The following is a 23,719-nucleotide window of genomic DNA, read 5'->3' on the forward strand; positions in this document are numbered from 1 at the left end:
ATAATATAATAGAATAAACCAACAGCCTAATACCAAGGGACACTTTAGAACAATAAGATAAGTAACTATGTAAAAATAAAAAACAAACACTGGTTTCTCTTCCTAAATACTCTTCCCAACCCAAGCCAACTATTCCCATGAATAGGAAAACTAGGGGAAGAAAATAAGCCAGAAGTGGAGTGGGGTTAATTTTTTTAATTATGCAAGAAAAAAATGAATGAACATGTATAACTTTGAAAATAAAACATCAAAGAATTCTTTAATGAGCATGTGTAATGTTAACAATAAAATACAAATGATAGCGAAATGTGAAATAGCATATATACAAATTGTTACCTCTGGGAAGTAGGCCTTGTTGGAGAGGATTTGGGAGGAAAGAGGTACAATGGGGACTTTTATTTAAACAATATATATATCTGTTGTGTTGGAGAATTTTTTTTTGGAAAAACTTTTAATACTTTTATAACAAACAAATAATACAGTGTAACATATAAAATATAGCAATCAAATAACAAACTAAAAAATAGTGCAATAGCAACAATGGGGGAATGACCAGTTGGTACACATTAGAACCAAGGTGAAGCAAAGAGCTGAAGGCACAGGGATAAAGATAACATGGACTACAGGCCTTGAGACTTCAAGAAAAGCACAAGGGTCCTAGGGTGTTAGCAAAGGTACCTGGAGAGGGCAGTAGGTAAACACTGTGGCCCATGCAATGCAGGTATAAATATGTTGTCTCAGCTGGGTCAACAGTACCATGGTTGAGATTCCAACATTCTGGTAGCACTGGGGGCACAGTGTGTAGCTCAAAGAGTAGCTTGGTGATCATTTTTCCCTGTCCCAAAGGCTCAAGAGGCTGCCTTTGCACCTGTCCTATTAATAATTAAATTCAACACATGGCTGACCCATGAGTCATGTTACCAGGATCCTGGGTATAAATAGCTAAAACGTAGCTATAACCAAGGGTGCTCTGGTCCCTACTGACCAGTGATTCTCAACTTGTTTTGGATCACAGAAAACTTTGAGAATCTGATCAAAGCCATGGATCATCTCTCCAATCACAAGTACATGCTTGAAGCACCATGGGTCTCAGCCCCTGCGAGGGTCAGACAGGAGGTGAAAGAGCAAAGGAACACCTTAGTCTGTTGAAAAGAAGGAAACAGCACAAATCTGATGGCTACAGCTGCTCCCAGAGCAAGGTGGTACTGGGCTGGCAGGAGGTGGTACAACGCAGGGAGGGCAGCTTCCTTTGCTCAGAAGCAGAGGGAGGTTTGGGTCACAGATGGTGCTCTGCTTGCCCATGACATTCACAGCAGCTTAAGAAGCTGCGCTGTTTGTGCACTGTCTTCTGGGACAACTAAGAAAACCCTCTCAGAGAGACATGAAGCTATCAGACAGGAAAGCAGAGCTCTGAAAACCAGTATCAAAGCAACCCAAGTTGAAAAGAGTGGGTAGATTGTGTGTGTGCGTGCGCAGTTTTGGGAGAAAGATTTTTAAAACAGTAACAAGAAAGGCCTTGTGAGTTGGGCAAAAGAAGACAAAGAAGCCCTCCCTGTTGTGAGTAAGGCCAGAAGAAATGGGAAGAGGAGACCAGAGATTTTTTTAAGTACTGTGAAACCCCATCTTACCTGCAGTAGTTATGCTCGCCCAGGCCCCCCTCCCCATTGGGGTATTTCAGAGTGTTGTATGGATGCTGGAAAGTCTCGTTCCAGAACAGACATGGCTTCCCGCCTTGCAGTGCTGTCCAGTTCTGTGTTCCCCTATAATCTGCACCGTTGGCTGTGAAACATTCTAGGAGAAAGAAAAGACAGAGCAAACTAATTTTCTGGCAACATCTATAGCTTCCTCCCTCTCTGCTTGATGTTTTATTTGTTTTGTTTGGACCAAGCTAGAAATGGATAGTGTCTTGCTGATCCTGGACACAGTGGATTTAACATTGGTAGGGCTGAGGAAATCTGAAACGAGGTACCCTCCAAATGCTAGGCTCATCTTGGCACTCGCTTGTCTACAGACACTAGGACATTTTCCCCTGAAGTATACAGATCCCAACTAGGATATAAACAGGGAGCTGAACGGTAATGAAGCCTATGGAGTGAACCGGGAAACCCCCAAATCTGGGAAGAGTTGGTAACAGCCATCCGTGAGGAACTCTGGGTGCTCGGAGGGGGTCACTGCTCTCGCCAGCATCTCTGTGTGGTAACTAGAACCAGGTCACCAGCTGTAACTGAGCTCTCCCCTACAGTCTGAAAGGCTGCACTGACACTTGGATTTAATAAGACCATCAGATACAGCAAAGTTTTGGAATCCCAATCACACGAGTCTGGGAATGACTCACATTCCCCGGTAATGAAGAACAGTCCTCCCCACGCTGTTTGAGATAGAGGTGCCACAAAACAGACAGTCAACAGGAGGGAACAGGGGCTGAGTTGGCATTTTCTCTCACCTCTTTCTGAAATTCGTTCCTACAGGACACATTCAACATGGTCTGAGGTCCGTTTAATAAAATGACAAAATCCTTGCAGGTGCAGCAATGTGCTTCTAAAATCTGCCTCTCAGGGACATCCCTGGTGGTGCAGTGGTTAAGAATCCGCCTGCCAATGCAGGGGACACGGGTTCGAGCCCTGGTCTGGGAAGATCCCACATGCCGCGGAGCAACTAAGTCCGTGCGCCACAACTACTGAGCCTGCGCTCTAGAGCCCGCGCGCTGCAACTACTGAGTCCACATGCTGCAACTACTGAAGCCCGCATGCCTAAAGCCCATGCTCCACAACAAGAGAAGCCACCGCAGTGAGAAGCCCACGCACTGCAACGAAGAGCAGCCCCTGCTCGCCACAACTAGAGAAAGCCCGCGCATAGCAACGAAGACCCAATGCAGCCAAATCAAATCAAATCAGATCAAATCAAATTAAATCTGCCTCTCAGACTTTGGGGGGGATGGGAACTTTAGCTGAGAGGATTTCCCCCCACATGTTGCATGCATTAAATTCACAGAGGTTCATGAGAAAGGCACAGTACAAAGAGCAATTTTTAAAAATTAGCTTAGTTGAAACTGACAGATAGAAGCACTTCAAACACTTTTTAAAGATGTATCACTAGGAACCTGACAATCTGGGGGAGTTACATTAACATTCTTAGCTTTATTTCTTTCCCTCTCCTGGCATGTGCTGACCCACGACTTCCGGTATGAAGGACTCTCACTGCCGGCTCCTGCTGCAGTGCATGTGCCTCCTCTGGCCTAAGCATGTGCACAACACAAGCACATCTATATTCTGAAAGATATTCCTTTTACTATTTGAAATCTACCTGCTAACCATCTCTCTTCCTGTACCCCCTTCCTCTCCCTATCTGGGCCCTGCGTTTCATCTGGAACAGCCCAGTTTTATGGACAGCCAAAATAACCTGGACTCCCAGGCTGCAAAGGACACCCTAGCACTTTATCGTGCCTGGTGTGACATTTACATGTTATGAGAAGTGCAACTCATCATGTTCCAAGACAACCGAACCCTCCACCAAGAGTCTGCATAAATAAAAAAGTTCAAAGGTAATTGAAGGAGGCAGCTCGGTACAGCAGAAAATACACTGAACCAAGAGCCTAAGCCCTGGCTTCTTGTCCTGGACCTGCTGCTGACCAGTTGTGCAACCTTGGACAAATCACCACAGTCTGCATCACCGCTGATGTTTACAGAGTGTTCTACCGTGTGCCAAGCTCTGTGCTAAGTGCTTTAAAACAACTCACCACCAACCCAGTGGGGAGGTCCCTTAATACTCCCATTTCACAGATGAGGCACCTGGGGCACTCGATCACACTCTATACTGCCTCCGACAGAACACTTCGGCATCATCCTTGCTTTCCCCATGCTCTTCCTCACCCCCATTTCTGCTCATCAGCAAGTCCTGTTGACTTTCTTCGAATATGTTCCCTGAAACCCCCCTCTCCTCTCCATCTTGGGTGCTGCCACCTTCTTCCTGTTCACCATCGGAGGACAATACGGTCCTGTTCAGGTCTCACAGCTTCGACTTTCGTGCTCCCGCAATGCATTCTCTGCACAGGGCTCAAAGTGCCCAGGAAAACGTGAGCACTGGGAACAAAACCCAAAGCCGTCATCCTTGTCTGTGAAGCCCCCTCGATGTGGCCCCAGGCCCTCCCTCCACCGGGCCCGAGCTCTTCCCCTCATCACGTGCTGTGCTCCAGCCACACTCGTCTGCTTTTAATTCTGTAAACACACCACGCTATTTCCTGCCCGAAACGTTCTTTCCCTAATACTTCCCATCACAGACTAAATATTACCTCCTCAGAAAACCCTTACCCACCATCTCCACTCCTGTTTTTCTGCCCTTCATTTTCTTGCTTCATAGCATTTATTATCACTAGGAATATATATGATCTGCTAGAGAGAAAGAAAGAGGGAGAGCGAGACTCACGTGTGCGCATGTGTGTGTGTGTGCGTGTGTGTGTGTACCACACCAGAGCCCTACCCAATCCCAAGGTTAGAGTGGGATCTGGGAACCTATATTTCTAGAAAGCTGCTCAGGTGATGATTCTAAGAACATCAAGCCAATCTTTGCTAATTGCTAGAATTTTAATTGCTACGTGTTAATACATCTTTTTCTCCTATCAAAAGTGGTTGAGGGTGGCTTGGGAGCCAGAAATGCTGGCCGACCACTGGAAGGCACTGGAAAGCCTTAGTAATAGACAGCAACCTGCAGGGCAGTGGGGTCGGTGTTCCCGGAGACTCAGATGACTTGATTTGTAACACAAAAGAATGTGGTAGCCATCCACACAAGTGTCAGCCCTCAGGAATGGAGTGAGGTGGCATCTGAGACAGGGAATGGGTAAGAGCAAGCCTGTTTGCTTTAGTCTATTCCTCCTAGACCCAGTCTTATTCTTAGCTATGCTAGGGAAATGGAGGCAGTGTTACCAGATTTGACAATTATTTTTTTAACAGACTTGTCCAGTGCATGTCAATTTTGGGGGGGAAAAAAAAACAAACTTGAACGTTCTGGATTAAAGTTATGTGTGCATCTTGATTTCATCAGAATACTGGGGTGTGCACTAGGTAATGAGGACCCTGCCTCCCTTGTTTCCTACCACTATGAAACTGGCCTAAGCTCTGGCTAGACAAGCAAGGAGTGGATTAAACCAATAAAAAATAAAATATCACATGGCTGGTTGTAATATTTATGCATTCAGTGAAAGAGAACAAGCAAAGGTGATAAATCTAATGTCTACGATATTATTCATTAATTCAACAAATATTTACTCAACACTATGTGTCTGGCACTGTTCACAGCACTGGGACAGCAGTGGTGAACACTCTGTGTTCCTAGAGCGCACATGCTCACAGGGCTTCACGCTCATAATACACCAATCAAAATTAACACTAGCCAGTGAGAAGTGCTACAAGGGAAAATGGAGTTAGGGGACGGAGATGGAAGGGTGGGGGTTCTCTTTTAGAAGAAGTGGGTCAGGAAAGGCCTGGAAAGGAGACGAGGGGAGGACGAGGGGAGATGTGGACAAGGGGAGGAAGCGAACAACGGAAAGGACACGGGAAGGGCATTCCAGGCAGAGGGCACAGCCAGTGCAAAACCTCCGCAAGCAGCAATGTGCTGGGGAAGGCTTGGGGAACTGTGAGGCAGCTCCTCTGATCCGACCAGGTAGGGTGAGTGCAGGGGAGGGTGGTGGGAAATGAAGAGGAGGAGGAGGCAGGCAAGGCCAGGACATGTAAAGTCTTGAGGGTCGTATAAATTAGATTTTGGCTTTTGTTCTAAGAGTTACAGGACGTCATTGGAGGGCTCTGAGCAGAGAAATGACACGATCTGACTTATCTTTTAGTAGAACTGTAGCTGCTGGGTGGAGGAAGAGCTGTGTAGAGACAGCTAGGCACTCAGCAGGGAAACCAGTTAGGTGCCTACTTGCAGAAGGATGAGCTGGAAAGAAGGATGGCTTGGGCCAGGCTGGTAGCTGAAGGATAGGAAGAAGTGCCCGGATTCCAGATGTATTTTGAAGGTAGAACCAAAAGTATTTGCTGGGGTCCCAGAGAGAGAGGAATTAGGTACAACACCAAGCAGCTGGATAAGCGGTGTTGCCATTTACTACGATGGGGATGACCCAAGAGGCACAGAATATCTTGGGGTGGAATCAAGGCTTTGGTTTTGGATAGGAAAATTGGATGGAGATACAGAGTAAGCAGACGGCTAGATGAGCCTAGAGTTGAGGAAAGAAGCCAAGGCTAGATCCAGAGTGTGGAGGTAACAGCACTTGTGTGGAGAGAGAAGACATCTGGGGCTGAGCCCTGGGGCCCTGCAATGTTTCAGGCCTGGAAAGAGAAGGGCCCAGCAGTGATGTGCAGCCTGGGAGGTGAGAGAAAAGCATGTGGGTCTCAGAAGGTAAGGGAGAAGGTGTTTTGAGAAGAGAGGAATAAGAAGCTGTGAAAGCACTTTTATTTCCTCCCTGTCTTCTCCAGTTGGAACCCATTCCATTCATCTCTGCTGGACCTTCCTCTCCATCAGAAATCTTTTGCTTTGGGGATTGAATGAAAACAGCCATTAAGTTAGATACAAGTCTGACAAAAACTTAGTAAATACAGAAGAAAACTCCTTAATAAAAACTTCCAAGGCTGGCATCAAAGCACTCGGAATTAATTCTACTTTCCTAAGCTGGCGATTCCTTATCTTTTTCTCCAGCACCAAAACCCTCCAAAATATGGCATATGGCATTTATTTTTAAAAACTGGAGATGCGGGCTTCCCTGGTGGTGCAGTGGTTAAGAAACCGCATGCCACAGAGTAAATAAGCCCGTGCGCCACAACTACTGAGTCTGCGCTCTAGAACCCATGAGCCACAACTGCTGAGCCCACAGGTCTAGAGCCCGTGCTCTGCAACAAGAGAAGCCACCGCAATGAGAAGCCCGCGCATGGCAACAAAGAGTAGCCCCCACTTTCCGCAACTAGAGAAAGCCCACGCCCAGCAATGAAGACCCAACGCAGCCAAAAATAAATAAATAAATTTATTTTTTAAAAAAAACCTGGAGATGCTACTTTCATTGAAATTCTCTGGAGATATATGGAATCACATTAGGGTATACAAATCTTGGGTGAGAATCTCTGCGCAAATGGTTTTGTGCAGACCAACTGTTTTCTGCAGGACCTGCTGCTGCATGAAGGCCTGGAGGTCATCCCCATGGTAGGAAGATCTGAGGACAAAGACCATGTCTGGGTGAAAGTTCAATACTCCCCATTGCTAATAAAGGCAAGCTTGAGTTTTCTCTCATAAAACTATTATTGTTTATTATGTTTGGAATTCAGAAGGGTCGGTATAAAGACTGATTGACTTGATGGCATATATATTCAAAACTTTGATATTTATCCCTCAAATTCTATAGGCTCTCATACTCGCATGCTGTATGTAACATTATTTGAAGATTTCAGTTGATTTAGAGGCATGACCTGTAGAGGACCTAGAAATATTCCCAGATACATTTTCCACAATACAATTCCCAAAGTCTGTCTACCTAGTGATTTAATGGGCAGTTATCAGGCTACCATCAGGATAGGAAAAATATATATGGTTTGAACCCTATGTTGAATCCCAGCATTCAGTGGATAAAAAGTAAGGAAAAAAAGGTACGTTTTTCTTAATCAACATTTAAACTGTGGGATGAAACACATCTTTGTTTATATATGCTACTGAAGTCACATAATTCAATATCTGTACTTATTATAAGTGAAGAAAATGCCAAGTTAAGAGAACCAGGCAATTTAACTCCTGACAGGTTGCACGTGCACTGCATTTTTAAAGTTCATATTTAAAACTATAATGATGTGTTTTAAAATAATCAAAACTTGACATATATGAGATGGTGGTAGGAAAGCAAAAGACATTCTATTCCTTGATAACATTTAATAAAGTTGAAGAATAAGTTCTCAATGAAGCTCTATAACTAGGTCATTCCTAACTACACTGTTTGCCTGAAACCACACTATTGAGGTTTTTCTCATATTGAGTCTTGAATTTTCCTGGTTTTCTGGTAGCTAATTACTAGTTAGATCTCTATTATATGATGTTTGTGAGAGTCACTGTTTTTAATCCATCAAAGCTGACTTTCTGTTCCATGTAGGACCACTCAGCATCTCTATTGATCCTATGTTGGAAGAATCTGGCTGGTTTTAGCCCAGTTTGAAATTAACATGAATCAATAAGCATTAAATTGAATTATGGCATCTTAAAATAAGAAGGCAGAAACATTTTCCAGTGGGAACATCTGTTCTTTTAAAGACATCTATAAAATTTGGTAGGTGGGTAGATTATAGAAATACAAGGCTTAGTTGAAAAAGCTCCGTTTAATATACAGAGGGCAACACAAGAGTGTCGTCAGATGTTTGCACAACACACCTGATGCTCTGTTGGGTTTCCAGTACAGACTGGTGTCCAGTGGGAACTCATGGGTAGGTCTTCAAAGCCTATGGTCCCTGGCAAAATCGCCTTTTGCCCTCAGACACTCCAAAGCACTTCAGGAATGCTTATTTCAGTTATGTGGAACCCCACGGTAAAGAGGCACGTGGCCTTGGGAAGGCAGGGGTTCCCAGACTTTCCCATCCTAACACAGCTGAGCCTGTGAGAAGACACTGTGCGTCTTTAACGCCGATGGCTCCCCAAGGGAAGAGATTCCCATGATTACATGGAGGCAGGCGATCAGGTCTAGATCACCTAGATTACTTAGAGAGACGGTAGGAGGGAGGGGCCTTCTAAGCACATGGTACATATTGAGAATCACTGGAAGAAAGGGGAAATGACACCAGACGAGTAGCTGACACTGCGGGGTTTGAAGAAATCACCTGGATTTGGGGCTCCATTTCTTCACTGGTGAAACAAGGGGACTTGAGACAGGTGGTCTCAATATCCCTTCACACTAAACTCTAATTTCAAGATTCTAACAAAATAGAACTGAGGCTCAAAAGTCTGAGGGAGTGTGACAGGAAAGGACTGATGGCTAAAATCTCTCCCAGGCTTAAAATTCTCTAATTCTACCTATTTCTCTAATGGAAGTGAGAATTCTATGGAAAAAAATAACTCACCTTTATGTGGGCCCTCCTTCTGAAGAGGCATTTAAGCACTCTTTTTGTTTAGAAGAAACTACATCTTCAACAAATAAATTTCAAGAAAAAAAAAGAAAAAGAGGAGAAACCTCTAGGTTAATAGAGACTCAAAAGTCACATCACCTAACTGTACCTGGCTTCGGTCCTGGTTTGAACGGTAAAAACACCGATGAGACAACCAGGGATATCTGAAAACTGATTACTGACTGGATATTTGATGATATTAAGAAATTACTGCTAAAATTTTAGTTGTGATAATGGTAGTGGTACTGCTACTATGTTTGTTTTTTTTAAATATTTATTCATTTATTTAAGTTGCGCCAGATCTTAGTTGTGGCACGTGGGATCTTCGTTGCAGCATGTGGGATCTTTTTTTTTTTAGCTGCGGTGTGTGGACTTCGTAGTTGTGGCACACGGACTCTTACTTGCAGCATGCATGCTGGATTTAGTTCTCCGAGCAGGGATCAAACCCAGCGCCCCACCCCCCGAACCCCCCCCGCCCCCGCCCCGCATTGGGAGCACGGAGTCTTACCCAGTGGACCACCAGGGAAGTCTCTGTTGCTATGTTTTTGAAAAGAGTTCTTATCCTTTAGGGATACATACTGAAATATTTACAGATAAGATGATATGATATCTGAGATTTGTTAAGAAATAATCTAGTTGGGGGGATGAAAGAGGTAGAGATGAAATACTTTGGCCTTGGTTTATGATTGTGGAAGCTGGGAGATGGATACACATGACTTCCTTACACTTTTATTTTTGAATATGTTCTAAATCTCCCAAAGCAAAATTTTTTGAAAGGACATCTTGAAAATACTTACTAACATGTTGTTTTACAATTAATCTACCTTAGTTTCTTTTCAAGAACGATAAACAAACTCAATCAGCCATAAATTCAGTCATCTAAAATCAAGACAGACATTCACCTACCATGTTCTTAGACTATGTATTCACAGTTCAAATGACCAGAGGACAAAGTACTTTTGTACTTTTGCCCAAAGTAGAATTACCACAAAAATAATCTGCAATTATTTATCAGTAGCTTTTCCATTAAAATCTCTTTTAGATCTTCCTTTTCATTCATGGGAACAATGTCAGAAGAAAAGGCCATACCTCTCAAAGTTATTTTAACTAAAGAATTCATACTTTTGGAAGGAGACCTGAGGTCTTCTATTTGAATCTCCAGTTTATTCATCTCTATTAACAGATAAATACTTAATTAAAAGACTATTTTAAGAAAAACTGAACATATCATAAGCAACAGACAACAGGTTTAAATCCAGAAGACCCACGAAAACACTTCAGAGAGGGGTCCTTATTATTTGCTATATAAAAATTGGAAAAATAGATAATTCTTGAGGCAGAGCAGGCCCAGAATGCAGTGCTGCTTGGGTACCACTCCTCCCATCTGGCTCTCATCTTGAATATGCTCCACTCCTACCCAGGCAGGACGCACTGGAAAGCATGCTGTGGCTGTCACTGTGAAGGACATGTGTTTTTGCTAGGAAGAGTCACCATGAACATGCAGTAGTGCTTGAGGAACTTACATTCATCATTTAGGATATTATATACAAGTACAATCATCAAACTGAAGACCAGGAGATAGTTCTTAAGAAAGAATGACCATTAACCTATCAACATCTAGCTCTGTAACATATACAGAGAGATTAGGCCAAGCCTCAGTGAAAGCATGGACTCACTAAGTTAGAAGTTACTAGCTCAGCAGAACTCTACGAAAAACATTTCATTAATTAACCATGGGCTTTACTGCCAATACCAACAGAACATATTCTATCATGGTGTGGTGATGGCACCTCTCTCGGTGTAATGTTTGAGTATAAATGGATCTACTTTAGATGTTTATTTATAAATATCCTCTTCAATCTTGAAATAAAATTTCACACTAGAGTTTTCACATAAGGAAACGGGAAGCACAATAAGATGTTTTAAAGCTCAAAGTCCAGTTCTCTGATGGACAATAACTTAGTACATTATAAATCAACTCTAAAGGAAACAAAAAAGACAAAAGATGGAGAACTATTTGAAAGCTGAGGGTCTAGAGGAGAGAGCACTATACTCCTATGGAAACCAGAGGCTCTAAAACAAGTCCCACAGCACCTGCTGCCCCAGCTCTTCTAAGATTTGATCAGCTTGATCTATAATTGCTCAAGAAGCACCTGGCCCTGCTTCCACTAGCCCGCAAGTTTCTTCACTCATCTTTGTATTCTCAGCAACTACAGAACAAACAGAACGTGCCTGGCAAACTTTTGTTGAATGAGGGAATCAGGTGTATGGAGGGCTAAGGGGAAAAACCCATGACAGACATGTTCAGAGTGCCCTGGTTTCCTCACCAATTTGTGCCTCCAGGCTAGCTATCACGCCCTACCTAGCAATGACCTGGGAGAAGTTCCAGAAAAGCTCATATAAATCAAGTATTTGAAAATCAAATGCTTGCTATTTAAACCAGGGGAGTCTGCTATTTAAATGGAATCCACGGTAGAGCTACTTGTAATAGGGAATAAGCAACCCCCTTTGTAATGAACACTCATGTTGATACTGAGTTTGCTTTCAATGGGAGACACCTGGCTCAAATCTACACCTTGCCTCACCATCACTTGAGCAACACTATTTCACGCTGTCTGAAGCTCTCAGTCAGACTAAAAAGGAGATAAAATAAACTGTTATAATCCAGCTTTTGCACAACTTTCATCAGTATTGCCTGTACCCTATTTTTAATTTCAGAGGGCAAGAAAGTTCCCCAATAATGGAGCCCTGGAGGGCAGCCAATGCTCCATGGAAGCCAGGCTCTGGGCTATTCAGCTTCCCTTGGCTGACGTGGGATGGGCAAGTAATACAACAGTCCTTGAATGGGGAGCTAGCTGACTGCCAGGTAGACAGCGTATCTCTAGAGAACATCTTTAAAGTAAAACCCGAAGCAACAAAATTGTCATCTTCTAAGAACCGGTACAGGGATGAGTCCTAGTCAGAGATGCTGGGCATACAGTAGGCATTTGATAAGCGTTTGTTAGTTGGTCCCAAGATAAAAATATGACTCAAGTGACAAGTTTCAGAAGTTCTGGCCATGGAGACAGCTTGAGGCAGAAGGAAAGTGTCAGTGTAGCACTGACTTACAAACAAGAACAGGCGTTGCTGTCACCTCTAGTCACCCAGAACAATAAGGGCAGATGGTGGCCAACAGACTGATTTGCTAGTCAAAGGTTTAAAGTTTCATGTAATGTTTCATGGATCTAGAGTAGGGTTGTCAGATTTAGCAAATGAAAGTACAGAATGCCCAGTTACATTTGAATTTCATATAAACAACGAATGATTTTTAAAGTATTCCCAAATATTGCATGAGACAAACACAAAAAATTACTGTTTATCTGAAATTCAAATTTAATTGAGTGTCCTGTATTTAATCTGGCACTCTTACTCTAGAGAAAGTGGAAACATACAGTGACCCACAGACCTTACTCCATTAAGATTTCTGAAACACTGTTCACGGAAATGCTTAAGGAGTTTAGATATGGACAATGAAGAATCTATTTTCTTAAGAGTGAAAAAAGATGTTGATCAGAGTTGCCTACTCCGAGGCCACAGTGAAGGGAAGGATAAGAGAATAATATAATTAGGACACGGTTTCTCGACCTCAGCGCTACTGACGTTTCAGGTTGGATAATTCTGGGGGGGAAGGGGGCCGCTGTCCTGTGCACTCCAGGATCGTAAGCAGCATCCCTGGCCTCTCTACCTGCTAGATGCCAGTAGCACACCCCTCCCCACCACACAGTGAGTTGTGACAAGCAAAAATGTCTCCAGATATTGCCAAGTGTCCCTTGGGGGCAAAAAATCTCCTCTAGTTGAAACCACTGACTTAGAACAAATGGTCAAATAAACAGAAAGTGTCATATCCATTAACCAACCGGTGGTCATACAACAAAAGATTCTTCTCAAGGGAGAAATTTTCAGCTCACCCCGGGGCTGCCTCGGGATGAGAGGGCTAGTCATTTCAGCTAAGACAATCAGAAACCCTTCATCTGCCAGAAGCACTACAGAAGAATCTTTGGTAAGCCAAGCTGATGAAGCTCTGCATGGCAGTACACACATCACAGCAAGCAGGGCATCGAACCCAGCCTTTGAAGATGTTCCTTTTAAGTTAACCTCCCTTCCAACTAAACTTTTTCCAAATCTCTTCCTGCCATTTGGAAGTTGAGTGATTCTCAGCTGAAAAGGACTGTATATACGAGGTGCAGATGGCAGCAGTTACGGCCCTCACCAGATGCTGCAGTCTCTAATTTGATTGAAAGGATATAATTAGACAACAGAAACACTTTAATGAAAGAGCAAAACATGGAGGGAGGGAAGGATTGAAGGCCCTTAACTGATGCCAAAACACCCACCAGTAATAGAGGCTTTGAGTCTGGGGAAAAGGAAGGGGAAAGCCCCTTAAAAGGACAGTCCCCATCCTGTTTATTTCCCCATAGACATAGGAATAGGGATTTTATTATTGTAGATTTCCACTGTATTTTATGTGGGAACAATCTGATTAAAACCAGAAGAAGTCTTTGGAAGAACATCAAAGAAAAACAAATATGGCTTCTGTGGTCATTATTAAAAATATTTTTACCAGCCCAATAATTTTCTTTGAAGATGAATTTTTATAGATTGAACAGCAGCAAGTAATTTACATACTGTGATGACACTGGTTAACAATCCCTACTGTTCTAGAACTACTTGGTCGCCATGTTTTCATCCAACTTTAGGACACCAAGGAACATGGACAGCCATTTAACATTTCTGTTTAAAAGATATAAACTCTAACTCTGTTTAGAGTTAGTCCTATAAGTCAATGCCACAACTGTTTTGTATCATCTTTAAAAGTTGCCTATGCTGTTTTTATTATTTCCGAGCTTTCAAACTTTGAGTGTGAATATACTGCTCTGGTTCTAACCAAGAATCTAACCAAACTGAAAGAAATCCAGCCCTCAAAGTCTGAAGTTGCTAATGTGGTATGACACTGGGGTTTGGAAGCCTCCTCAGCCCACTAGAAGCAGGGCCCCGCCCTCGTGGTAAATTGAACAATAAAAGTTTAATGCTTTGGCTACTTGCCAGGGATTAAATCAGTGGCAAGAAAACTAGAAGCTGGGCCCAGCAGAGGGGCAGCCCCGAGAGGGTACTGTTATTAAGTACCCTCTCATAACTGCAGGAGGGAGAGGCAGCCTTGCGTGAGGTGGCCTCAAATCTTTTGTCTGTAAAGTACTTCCTAGCCCCCAACCTCATTCCTCTTCAAACCGTTGCAAGTCCAGAAGAGGGAGGTGTTTACCTAGAAAGAGGATTAAAAGGGGGATGGAAGGAATTTCCTTAGAGGATGAGAAGGCAGGTTTCTGTGGAGTGGCTATTTTTGAGGAGTGTGGACACCCTTCTAATGTTTCTACAACGGCCTCTATCCTTTCCCTGTTTAATCCGAATCCAGGATAATGTCCCAGAGGTGACGTCTGGGGAAGAAGCACTGCCATCTTGAGAGAATGACACTGAAGACAACAGAGGGGGAAAAAACAGAGTGACCTCAGGCTCCTCTCCTAGACTAATGCTTCCGGGTTCCACCTGGATACTCAAGGTCAAAATGAATGTGGAAGAATGTCAGTCACCGTCTTCACCCATTCACTGTGAGCCAGACAGAAACTAACCTGCCAGGTGACAAAAGGGGGCTTGAGGAGACCTCACCTCAAAACCTGCACAGGTAGTTTGCTAAGGAACACATTCACTTCCTCCTCTGTTATCCTTATTCAGGAGGCAAAAACTAAGAAAAAACTACAGATCCAAACTTTCGGCCTCTCCCAAGTGTTTTGCATTAACTGTTCCACAGTACAAACACAATCAATTTGGTATGTTTGAGTGTTTCATTTTGTTTTTTCGAAAATGTTTTAATTAAAACAAAATAATCATCCATGCTAAGCACAGTTGTTTTTTAAAGGCCACTTTAAAAATGACAATAGAACCATTCAACTGTTTAGGAAAGTGACAGAAGTTTTCTTTTTTTTTTCTTTTTTTTAAAATGTCTCAGGGCTGGTGCCACCTGCTGCCTGGGCTTTCCTCTGAGAAACAAATCTCTCAACAGTTTGATCCAAGCAACATCTGCATAGCTGAACAAACAATGCGCTGGTTCCGAGAAAGGCTCTATTTTCTTTATGTAGTGCACACTGAACCATACTGAATTACTTTTTTTTTTTTTTTTTTTTTGCGGTACTTGGGCCTCTCACTGTTGTGGCCTCTCCCGTTGCGGAGCACAGGCTCCGGACGCGCAGGCTCAGCGGCCATGGCTCACGGGCCCAGCCGCTCCGCGGCACGTGGGATCTTCTTGGACCGGGGCACGAACCCGTGTCCCCTGCATCGGCAGGCGGACTCAACCACCGCGCCACCAGGGAAGCCCCTGAATTTCTTTTTAAAGTATTTTTTAAAGTCTTATTAAAGATCTAAATGTATGTGTATGAAATTTCCCTCCCTCGATATGTTTTTTTTTAATTGTGGTAAAATATACCTAACACAAAATTTACCTTTTTAACCATTTCTCCCATGCCTCTTAAAGTTAGTTTATAGTAAAAGGTAAAAGGTTCATTTAGCAAGCCTCCTTGTCACTTTTCCAGACCAGTGAACACTGCAAAAAATCAACACATATGGACCTAGAGCAGGACTTGGTCAAGTCCAGCCTGCAGGCCAACTCTGGCCCACTGCCTGTTTTTGTATGGCCCATGAGCTAAAAATGCTTTTTAAACTTTTAAACGGTTGAAAACAACCAAAAGAACAGTATTTTGTGACATATAAAAATCACATTAGACTTCCCTGGTGGTTAAGAATCCACCTGCCAATGGAGGGGACATGGGTTCGAGCCCTGGTCCGGGAAGATCCCACATGCCGCGGAGCAACTAAGCCCGTGTGCCACAACTACTCAGTCTGCACTCTAGAGCCTGCAAGCCACAACTACTGAGCCCACGTGCCACAACTACTGAAGCCCGCACGCCTACAGCCCGTGCTCCGCAATTAGAGAAGCCACCGCAATGAGAAGCCCGGACACCACAACAAAGAGTTGCCCCCACTCGCTGCAACTAGAGAACGCCCGCATGTACAACAATGAAGACCCAACACAGCCAAAAATAAATAAAATTTTTAAAAAACTGTTAAAAAAATCACATGAAATTCAAATATTGGTGTCCATGTAAGTTTTCTTGGAAGACAGCCACACCTATCCATTCACAGTCTGTCTATGGCTGCTTTGCTCTATAAACATGACCTCCCTTCTCTTCATTCTTTGAGATTCTGCAGCTGTTGTACTGCAACAGACAGTACATGGCCCACAAAGCCCAAATTATTTACTGTCTAGCCCTTTACAAAAAATGTTTGCTGACACCTACCTGACTTAGAGCCTAAGATGGCATTATAGGCTCAAAAATTCTAAACTAAAGATGGTATATTGCCCATCACCCAAAATTTCTAATCTGTATATTGTAAAGCAATTTAAAGCAATATATTTTACCTTCATCATTTATTGCTTTTGATCCACATATGCTAAATCATAAGTGTATCAATAATATCTATATTAAGTGTACCAACTTGCTGTTTATTAGCAGTGAGCCTAAACTGAACTTCATTTTGCTCTAAGATTTATAAAAGGTCTCACTGCATATCTCAAACAGTTAAACAGCTTTGTCGAGGAGCCAAAAATTTTCACAAAAAGATCAGAGTTCTTTGATGCCAGGTCAGTTTTGATAGTTTCCTGTTTCTTAAAATACATAAAAGTAACTGGTAATGCACATTAGTCCCCTTCACTCCTCTCAGCCCCTGGGTTGTATACAGGTAATTCTATACAACATAAATGGAGTCCCCAAGAGGGATAAGGCCCTGTACAGTATGAAGCTCTCACTGTTAACTGAACTCATAGGTTTTATGGCAAGACACACTGCTGTCTAATGGGACAAATTCTACATGAGGAGCTGGAGGAGGATGAGCATAAAAGGCTGTTCACAGCAAACATAACCAGAGTTGATACACTCTGTTGACGCACACCTGAAAACCCCTAAATGTGGTGAAACACCCAAGCAGGTATATGCCTTAGGCGGAAAACTCAGAGCTGAAGTCCACTCAGCCTTCTCTGCTCTTCCTACCTCTCGGCTGTCCCCTGCAGGTCAGTAAATTCCAGATGGGAGTTCACTTCAGAGAGCCCATCAGCCCACGGCCCTGGCTGCCTTCCTCCTTGAAAAGGGAGTCTAGATTCCACCACTAACCTCTACCTTCCTCCTTATCAGTTGTGAAGGAAAGGAAAGAATCTCAAAGAATGAAGAGAAGGGAGGTCATCTGGGGTTGGCTACACACTGTAATTAGAAGTAGCACTGATAGGGAATGAGCTAACTTTTTATAAAGTCAGCATTCAAAAATGCAAACCACCAGTAATCTAAATATTACAAAATTATGCAGAATATAAGTATTGAAATAATTTTTTCCATCCACAAAATTTTAGAGAAAATTACAGTATCAAAAATATGAAATGTCAAGTTTGGCATATCCTCAGAGTAAAACGTGTTTTTCATTGGAAAGGATTTTTAAAAACTAGTGGGTAGGCTCTAGACAGGATGTGATGCTGAAGACCATGTGGTATCTCCCTAAAACTGCCTCTGGAACTAAAGAGGAGAAGTCACAAAGGCACTGATGTACTAGGATGGGAGGGAAAAAAGCTGGTAAGGCTCACTGAATTGGGAACATGGGCCACTTATCATAAATCATTTCACAATGGTTATTTATTAACCAGACTCCAATAAAAGCACACACCAAGGTTTGAGGTTCAAACTACATAAGAGCTGCTGCATTTGACCCTTCCAAGCAAAGCAAAGGTGCCTGAGGAGAGGGTGCCACCTTCCAACAAGCATAAGCACACAGCTGGCTCATTGAACACTTTTCAGAGCTATTACTCTGCCCTTTCCAGGAGAGGAAACAGTTTATTTCCACCCATACCTCTCTCTCCATAGAGGTCATTAAATCCTGACCACACATATGGCAAAGTGGAGCTAAGGGGTTACTAGGTTACAGTTATGTTGACATATCCTGGCTCTCAGAAAGTCCCTCCTTCATTCCCCACATACAGCAAACAGTAGAAGTGATCAAACTTCTGCACAAGTTTTTGTAGTTGTCCCCTGGAAGGCCACTGATCACTCAGAAACCACTTCCTGAGCCTAAGGTTTATAGCACTTGGAGAGCCCCCTTCTACCACTCTAAAGCCAAGCTTTGCCTTTAACAGGGATTAATCAGACTCGAAGCTCATAGCATTCCCAGGGCAAAGGAGGTGTCCAGCACTTGGTGAACTGTAAAGCACTATAAAAAGAAGTATTAAATATGTTTAGTGACTGCCTGCTACATGTGGGTGTGTTACCTGCAGTACATCATTTAATCTTCACAACACCCTGCAAGGGAGTTATCATCATCCCTCCTTTACAGATGAGGAAACTGAGGCTCAGAGAGCTGAAGGCACAACCCAAAGTCACATAGTAAGTGACAACACTAAATCCTTATCTTTATCACAAATCCAAGCTGGTAAGTAAACAAAGCAACTTGGAGTTTTCTTTCATCAGCAAAATCCTGTCTCTCCAACATCACAGTCTGCGACTTTGGGTGGAGAACCCAGAGGCCGGTTTTCTTACTTCAGCAAACCTGTAATGCACTTTTCCTGTCCCTTCCATTAATGCTGAATTCTCAACACCTGAACAACTTGCGGACCAATGTACCTGGGCCAGACAACGCCCCCTTGCCTGCTCTTCAACTTGGAGAGTTCTGTTGCAAGGAAGGGTGTGCGGGCAAGCTAAGCAAAGTCACAGCTTCCATCCTGGTCTAGGGCCCCACTTGGGGAAGACCTGGCCTTGACCTTGGCCTGGGGAGCGGGTTACCCTGTTTAAAGTGTGGGCCTACTGGGGAAACGAGTGCTCTGCACTGTACTCTCAGGATAAGCACCCTAAGCTCTGTAGGGGAGAAGATTCCCATCACCCCTTACTTTCTTCCCCTCTCCACGCTGGACCTGCACCGAGTCACGGGGAAGTTCAAAGCGGCCCCGGTGGGGTGGGGGATGGCTAGGGAGGGAACGTTCTGGCTGGGTAGAGCCGGTCGTCTCCGGACCCAGGTCTACCTCTAGCAGGGCGGGCAGGTCAACTTTACTCTCCTCAACTTGTACTCAGAAATTAGTGTTGGGCAAGCGGGTGCAGCCGGGACCGGGCAGAGGGGCCGGGTACCCGCTCCCGTCGCCTCCGCACCCGCTCGTGAGCGGGTAGACTCAGGGTTCGCGGGCGTGGGTGGGAGGGGGGACTGGGGGCGCCGTTGTGGGGCTTGCGGAGGGGATCCTGGCCCCGGGTGTCGCTGAGGGGCTTGGCGGGGGGCGGCAGCGTCTTGAGGCGGAGTGGGGGAGCGTCCCGGCCCGGGGGGAGTCGCTGAGGGACTTGAGCTGGGGGTGCCGAGTCCTGAGACAGAGGAGACATCCCGGCCGGGGGAACGTCGCTGAGGAGCCTGACCAAAGGGTCTGGGAGGTACTGAGGCAGACAGGGCGCCGGCCGAGGGCGGCTGAAGGGGTCTGGGGGAGTCCCAGGTCCTGAGGAGAGGGGCCGCCCCGTCTGAGGGGCGTCGCTGAGGGACTGGAGAAGGAGTCCCAGAAGGCAGGGGCGAGGGAGTTGGGCCCCCCGGGCGGGCTCCCCGCAGGACGGGCGGAGCGGGGGGTGGGGGGGCAGCTCACTCACCGGGTCCGGGACCGAGGCCGGGGCTGGGCGCGGGCCGGGCGGCCAGCGTGAGCGCGGCGGCGGAGAGCAGGGCGAGGCGGGCGGCGGGCGGCGCCATGGGCCGTCAGTGCGGGGCCCCGGGGCGCGGCCCGGGGGAGAAGGGGCAACGCAGGGAGCCGGGGGCGGCCATGGGAGCGGGACGCTAGGCTTGAGCGTGGCCCCGCCCCGGCCGCCCGGCCGCCCCGCCCCGGCCCGCCCTCCCCAGCGCCGCCACCACCCCTGCCGCCAGCAGCCCGCCAGGCTCCGCCGCGAGGCCCGAGGGGCGGAGCCGACTGCGCACGCCCGCCTCGCCCCGCCCGCGCCTGTCACTCACGCCCCAGGCCCCACCCACATCCCCCCCTGCACCTGGGCCCGCCCACCCGCGGACCACTTTCTTGGTTGGTTTGAGGGGCGGGGCCAGCAGGTGAGGGGCGGAGCCTGGGGCACAGCCTCCGAGTCCACAAGCGGAGGTTTGACCCGGCTGGACCGGGCCGGGCGTCCAGTGACCCTTGCTCCAACCTCACTCGGGTCGTGACCCACACGCGGGCTCAGCCGCAGCCGTCATAGTCAGAACAACAGTCTGCAAACCGCTTTTCCCTGCTTGGCTCATCACAGCGGTTTAAAAAAGGGTGCTCTGGAGTCAGCCTGTCCGGGTTCATATCCCACTTGATCACCCGTAAAATCTTGGGCGGATTTAAAAGAAAAATAGCTCTCTTACTTCAATTTCCTTATCTGTTAAATGGGGACGTTGATAGCAATTACTCCCAAAGAGGTTGTACTAAATGAGACAATGCGTGGAAACTTTGACACACACACAGTAGGAGCTTAGAAAATGTTGAGCTCCTTTTACCAACCCAATTTTTGCAGCCACAAAAGAGGCAGCATACTGAGCCCCGGTTCCGAATCCTATCGCACATTTTTTGTCAGCTGGGGCATGTTTCCTGCTCTTTGTCATCTGCAAAATAGGAATATTAAAAGGTCTTCACAAGATTAGATTAGCTAGATGCAAGTAAAGCGCCCGATACCAAGAAAATCCAGAAGTGGGTGGGGCAATGGTGCTTTCTTAGACACTGCCATCCCGGGACGCAGAGAGCGCGTGGCTCGCTTAAACTCTCGGCCCCGCGTGGCCTCACTCCCCCACAAGGTCTTCCCCGCCCGCCCCCGCGGTCTGTGGTGGGCCTCTCTCCTCCCCCACACTACCCCAGGCAGAGATTCTCCTTCGGCTCCAGCCTAAACCGCCGCGGTGACGCCCCGCGGGGCAGGTCCGGGCGGTGCGCCGGGCGCTTTTAAGTCCCTGGTCCCAGACTTGCAAGTGCGGGCCTGTGCCCCACGCGGCGGCGGGAACCTCAGCCCTCCTGTGCTGACTCGCCGCGCCCTGAGCGGTGCTGGGCTGTCCCCGGCCCGCCTTCGGTGCACCGGCCCCTTCGCCCCCTAGCCATCCCCCTCGCCCGGTCCAAAGACCCGCCACCTCGCCCCCAACCATCCCCCCATCCCAGCTGCTCCCAGAGCTGGGCCCCAAAGGCACAACTACACCCACGAGGCTTCTTGGCTCCGTCACACTACCCACACGACCCAGTGCCACGGCAAGAGTATGCTTGTTCAATCACTGTTTTCCCTGGGTCATTACCAAGGTCGAGAATCCTCTGGCTCCTTATTGGAGCAGGGGGATGCCCTCCACATCCCACCTGGTGTCTCCCACTCTTGCTTACCTTCTCCTTCACCATTTTGGGCCCTTCCCCACCTCCAAAATCACCTCCTCCAACATAACCTGGCACTCCTTCAACTCTTAACTTGCACTCTCCCAGGCAGGAGGCCCTAGAAGGAGAATAAAATGGGAAGATGCAGGTAAAACCATCAGCACAAAGCAAGTACTCAGTAAGCGTGATCCCTCCTCCATTCAACAAATATTCAGTGTGGAGCCTGTCAAGAGCACCAGCAAGACAAGAACTTACACTCCTAGAACTGACACTCAAAAGGAGGGGAGAGGCCAGTCAACCAACTGGAAAATAATGTGAATTTCAGAGAGCAAAATGTACTACAAAAACAAGAAAATGATGATATTGACAGAGGGTGCTCTGTGGACTGTTTTAAACAGAGTGCAGGGGAAAGGTTTTAGCAAAGCAGGACACAGCTGTCTACAGTTTACAAGGTCCTTTCATATCTCATCCTAGTTTCAGAGGAGGAAATAAGAAGAGGCAGATGGGGGGGGCGGGGATTCAAAATCAGGTTTATTTGGCCAAGTCTGGGGATTTATGCCTCATGGTAGCAGCTCCCATCTGTCTTACTGCCCTGCAGAAAGGCACCCCTGTTGACTGGGTACCAGCCCCCTTCCTTTATTCTGCTCTCTTGGCCTTGTGTAACCAGAATGGGCTACAGTGAAAAATGAAAATGAAAATGTGGGGCCCCTTGTTCAAAATTTTTAAGAATTTCAAGATGGTGACAACAGAGCATTAAACCAAGCCTGAGGTCCTTCTAAGCTCGGGGGCGGGGGGGTGGGCCTGTGTCATTAACTACACACACCCCTGAAATGTTGCAAGCCCATGAAAGCTGACTTGTGCAACAGAGCTCAGAAATAGTGTGCAAGCTCCTGCCCCCACTGGCTGCCATGAGAAACATCTCTCTAGCTGTCCCCAGCCCTCCCTCCCCTCTTTTCCAGCGTAAAGCCCAGCACAGGTGATGGAAACAGCACACAGAGGCTAAAAATACCACCGAGGAGGTCTAGGTCAGGGCACGTAATGGCTCAAGGTCTTTGCTCAGTTATGTGGTCCCTGGCCCTGGCAAGGAGCTGCCTGAGATATTCATTTCAATACTTCACATGCCTCAGTCCTTAAGCAGCTTTATTTCATGGAAAGAGTGAGGGCATTGACTGTAGCCCCCGGGCCTCCAGGAAGATATTGGTGTCTGTCTGTCTGCCGGCTCTGCAGTCAGGCCCTTGGATTCCTCCCGAGGGCAGCAGGATTTGCCAAGAAGCTGAGAGATCTCAGCTGGTGGAGTTTGGGCGATCCTGGTATCTTTGAAACTCCAGCTGCGGTGATTTCTACTCAAAGGGCAGTCATGTTGTGGAGAGAGCACTGGATGAGGAGTCTGATTATAATAACAAGAATAGCAAACCTTTACTGAGGATTTTACTAAGCTTTCAGCAGTGTGCAATGTTTGTCATCACATTTCTCATATGACGGTAGCCCTATGAGGGAGGCACTCTTACGAGCCCCCTCATACAGAGAGGTTAAATGGCTTGCTTAGAGGTTGCCTAGTGGTGGAGCTGGGCTATGACCCCAGGCAGTGGGACTTTAGGACCCTACTCCTCATCACCGTGGTAAATTGCCTTCTTATCTTTATGGGGTTCTAGCAACCAACGCCTACTGAGTGGTCCAGGGCTGGGATTAGGGTGAGGCAAGTGAGGCATTGGCCTCAGGCACAAGATTTAAGGGGGCCCCCCAAAACTCAGTAATCAAGACAAATATTTAATCAATTTTTAAATATATTAAATATATTTAATGGACAGTGTTTTAATGCAATATCTTTAAAAACTCTAAATGAACGTCAAAAAATTAATGATGGACAGGGCTTCCCTGGTGGCGCAGTGGTTGAGAGTCCGCCTGCCAATGCAGGGGACGCGGGTTCGTGCCCCGGTCCGGGAAGATCCCACATGCCGCAGAGCGGCTGGGCCCGTGAGCCATGGCCGCTAAGCCTGCACGTCCGGAGCCTGTGCTCCGCAACGGGAGAGGCCACAACAGTGAGAGGTCTGCGTACCTCAAAAAAAAAAAAAAAAAATTAATGATGAACAGAATCTCAAAACTGTAAATAAAAATAAAAAATAAAAAAAAAACTGTAAATAAAAAC

The 23,719-nt window shown here is 46.1% G+C and overlaps 1 protein-coding gene across 2 annotated transcripts in view; it reads right to left on the minus strand.

The window, feature by feature from the left end:
* Positions 1–20,051, minus strand: part of KREMEN1 (kringle containing transmembrane protein 1) — a 64,507-nt gene extending 44,456 nt beyond the window's left edge. Inside the window, exons 1-2 of one of the 2 annotated variants that reach the window (XM_067700361.1) lie at positions 19,859–20,051; positions 1,629–1,791 (exon numbers count right to left, since the gene is read on the minus strand). In XM_067700361.1, coding sequence (XP_067556462.1) covers positions 1,629–1,791; positions 19,859–19,955 — 260 coding nt within the window. In that variant the 5' untranslated portion in view covers positions 19,956–20,051. The remainder of the gene's footprint in view (positions 1–1,628; positions 1,792–19,858) is intronic. The other variant, XM_067700362.1, reaches the window with a different exon arrangement.
* Positions 20,052–23,719: the final 3,668 nt, after the last annotated feature.

Source organism: Pseudorca crassidens, chromosome 12 (genome assembly GCF_039906515.1).
Source record: "Pseudorca crassidens isolate mPseCra1 chromosome 12, mPseCra1.hap1, whole genome shotgun sequence".
Taxonomy (NCBI): domain Eukaryota; kingdom Metazoa; phylum Chordata; class Mammalia; order Artiodactyla; family Delphinidae; genus Pseudorca; species Pseudorca crassidens.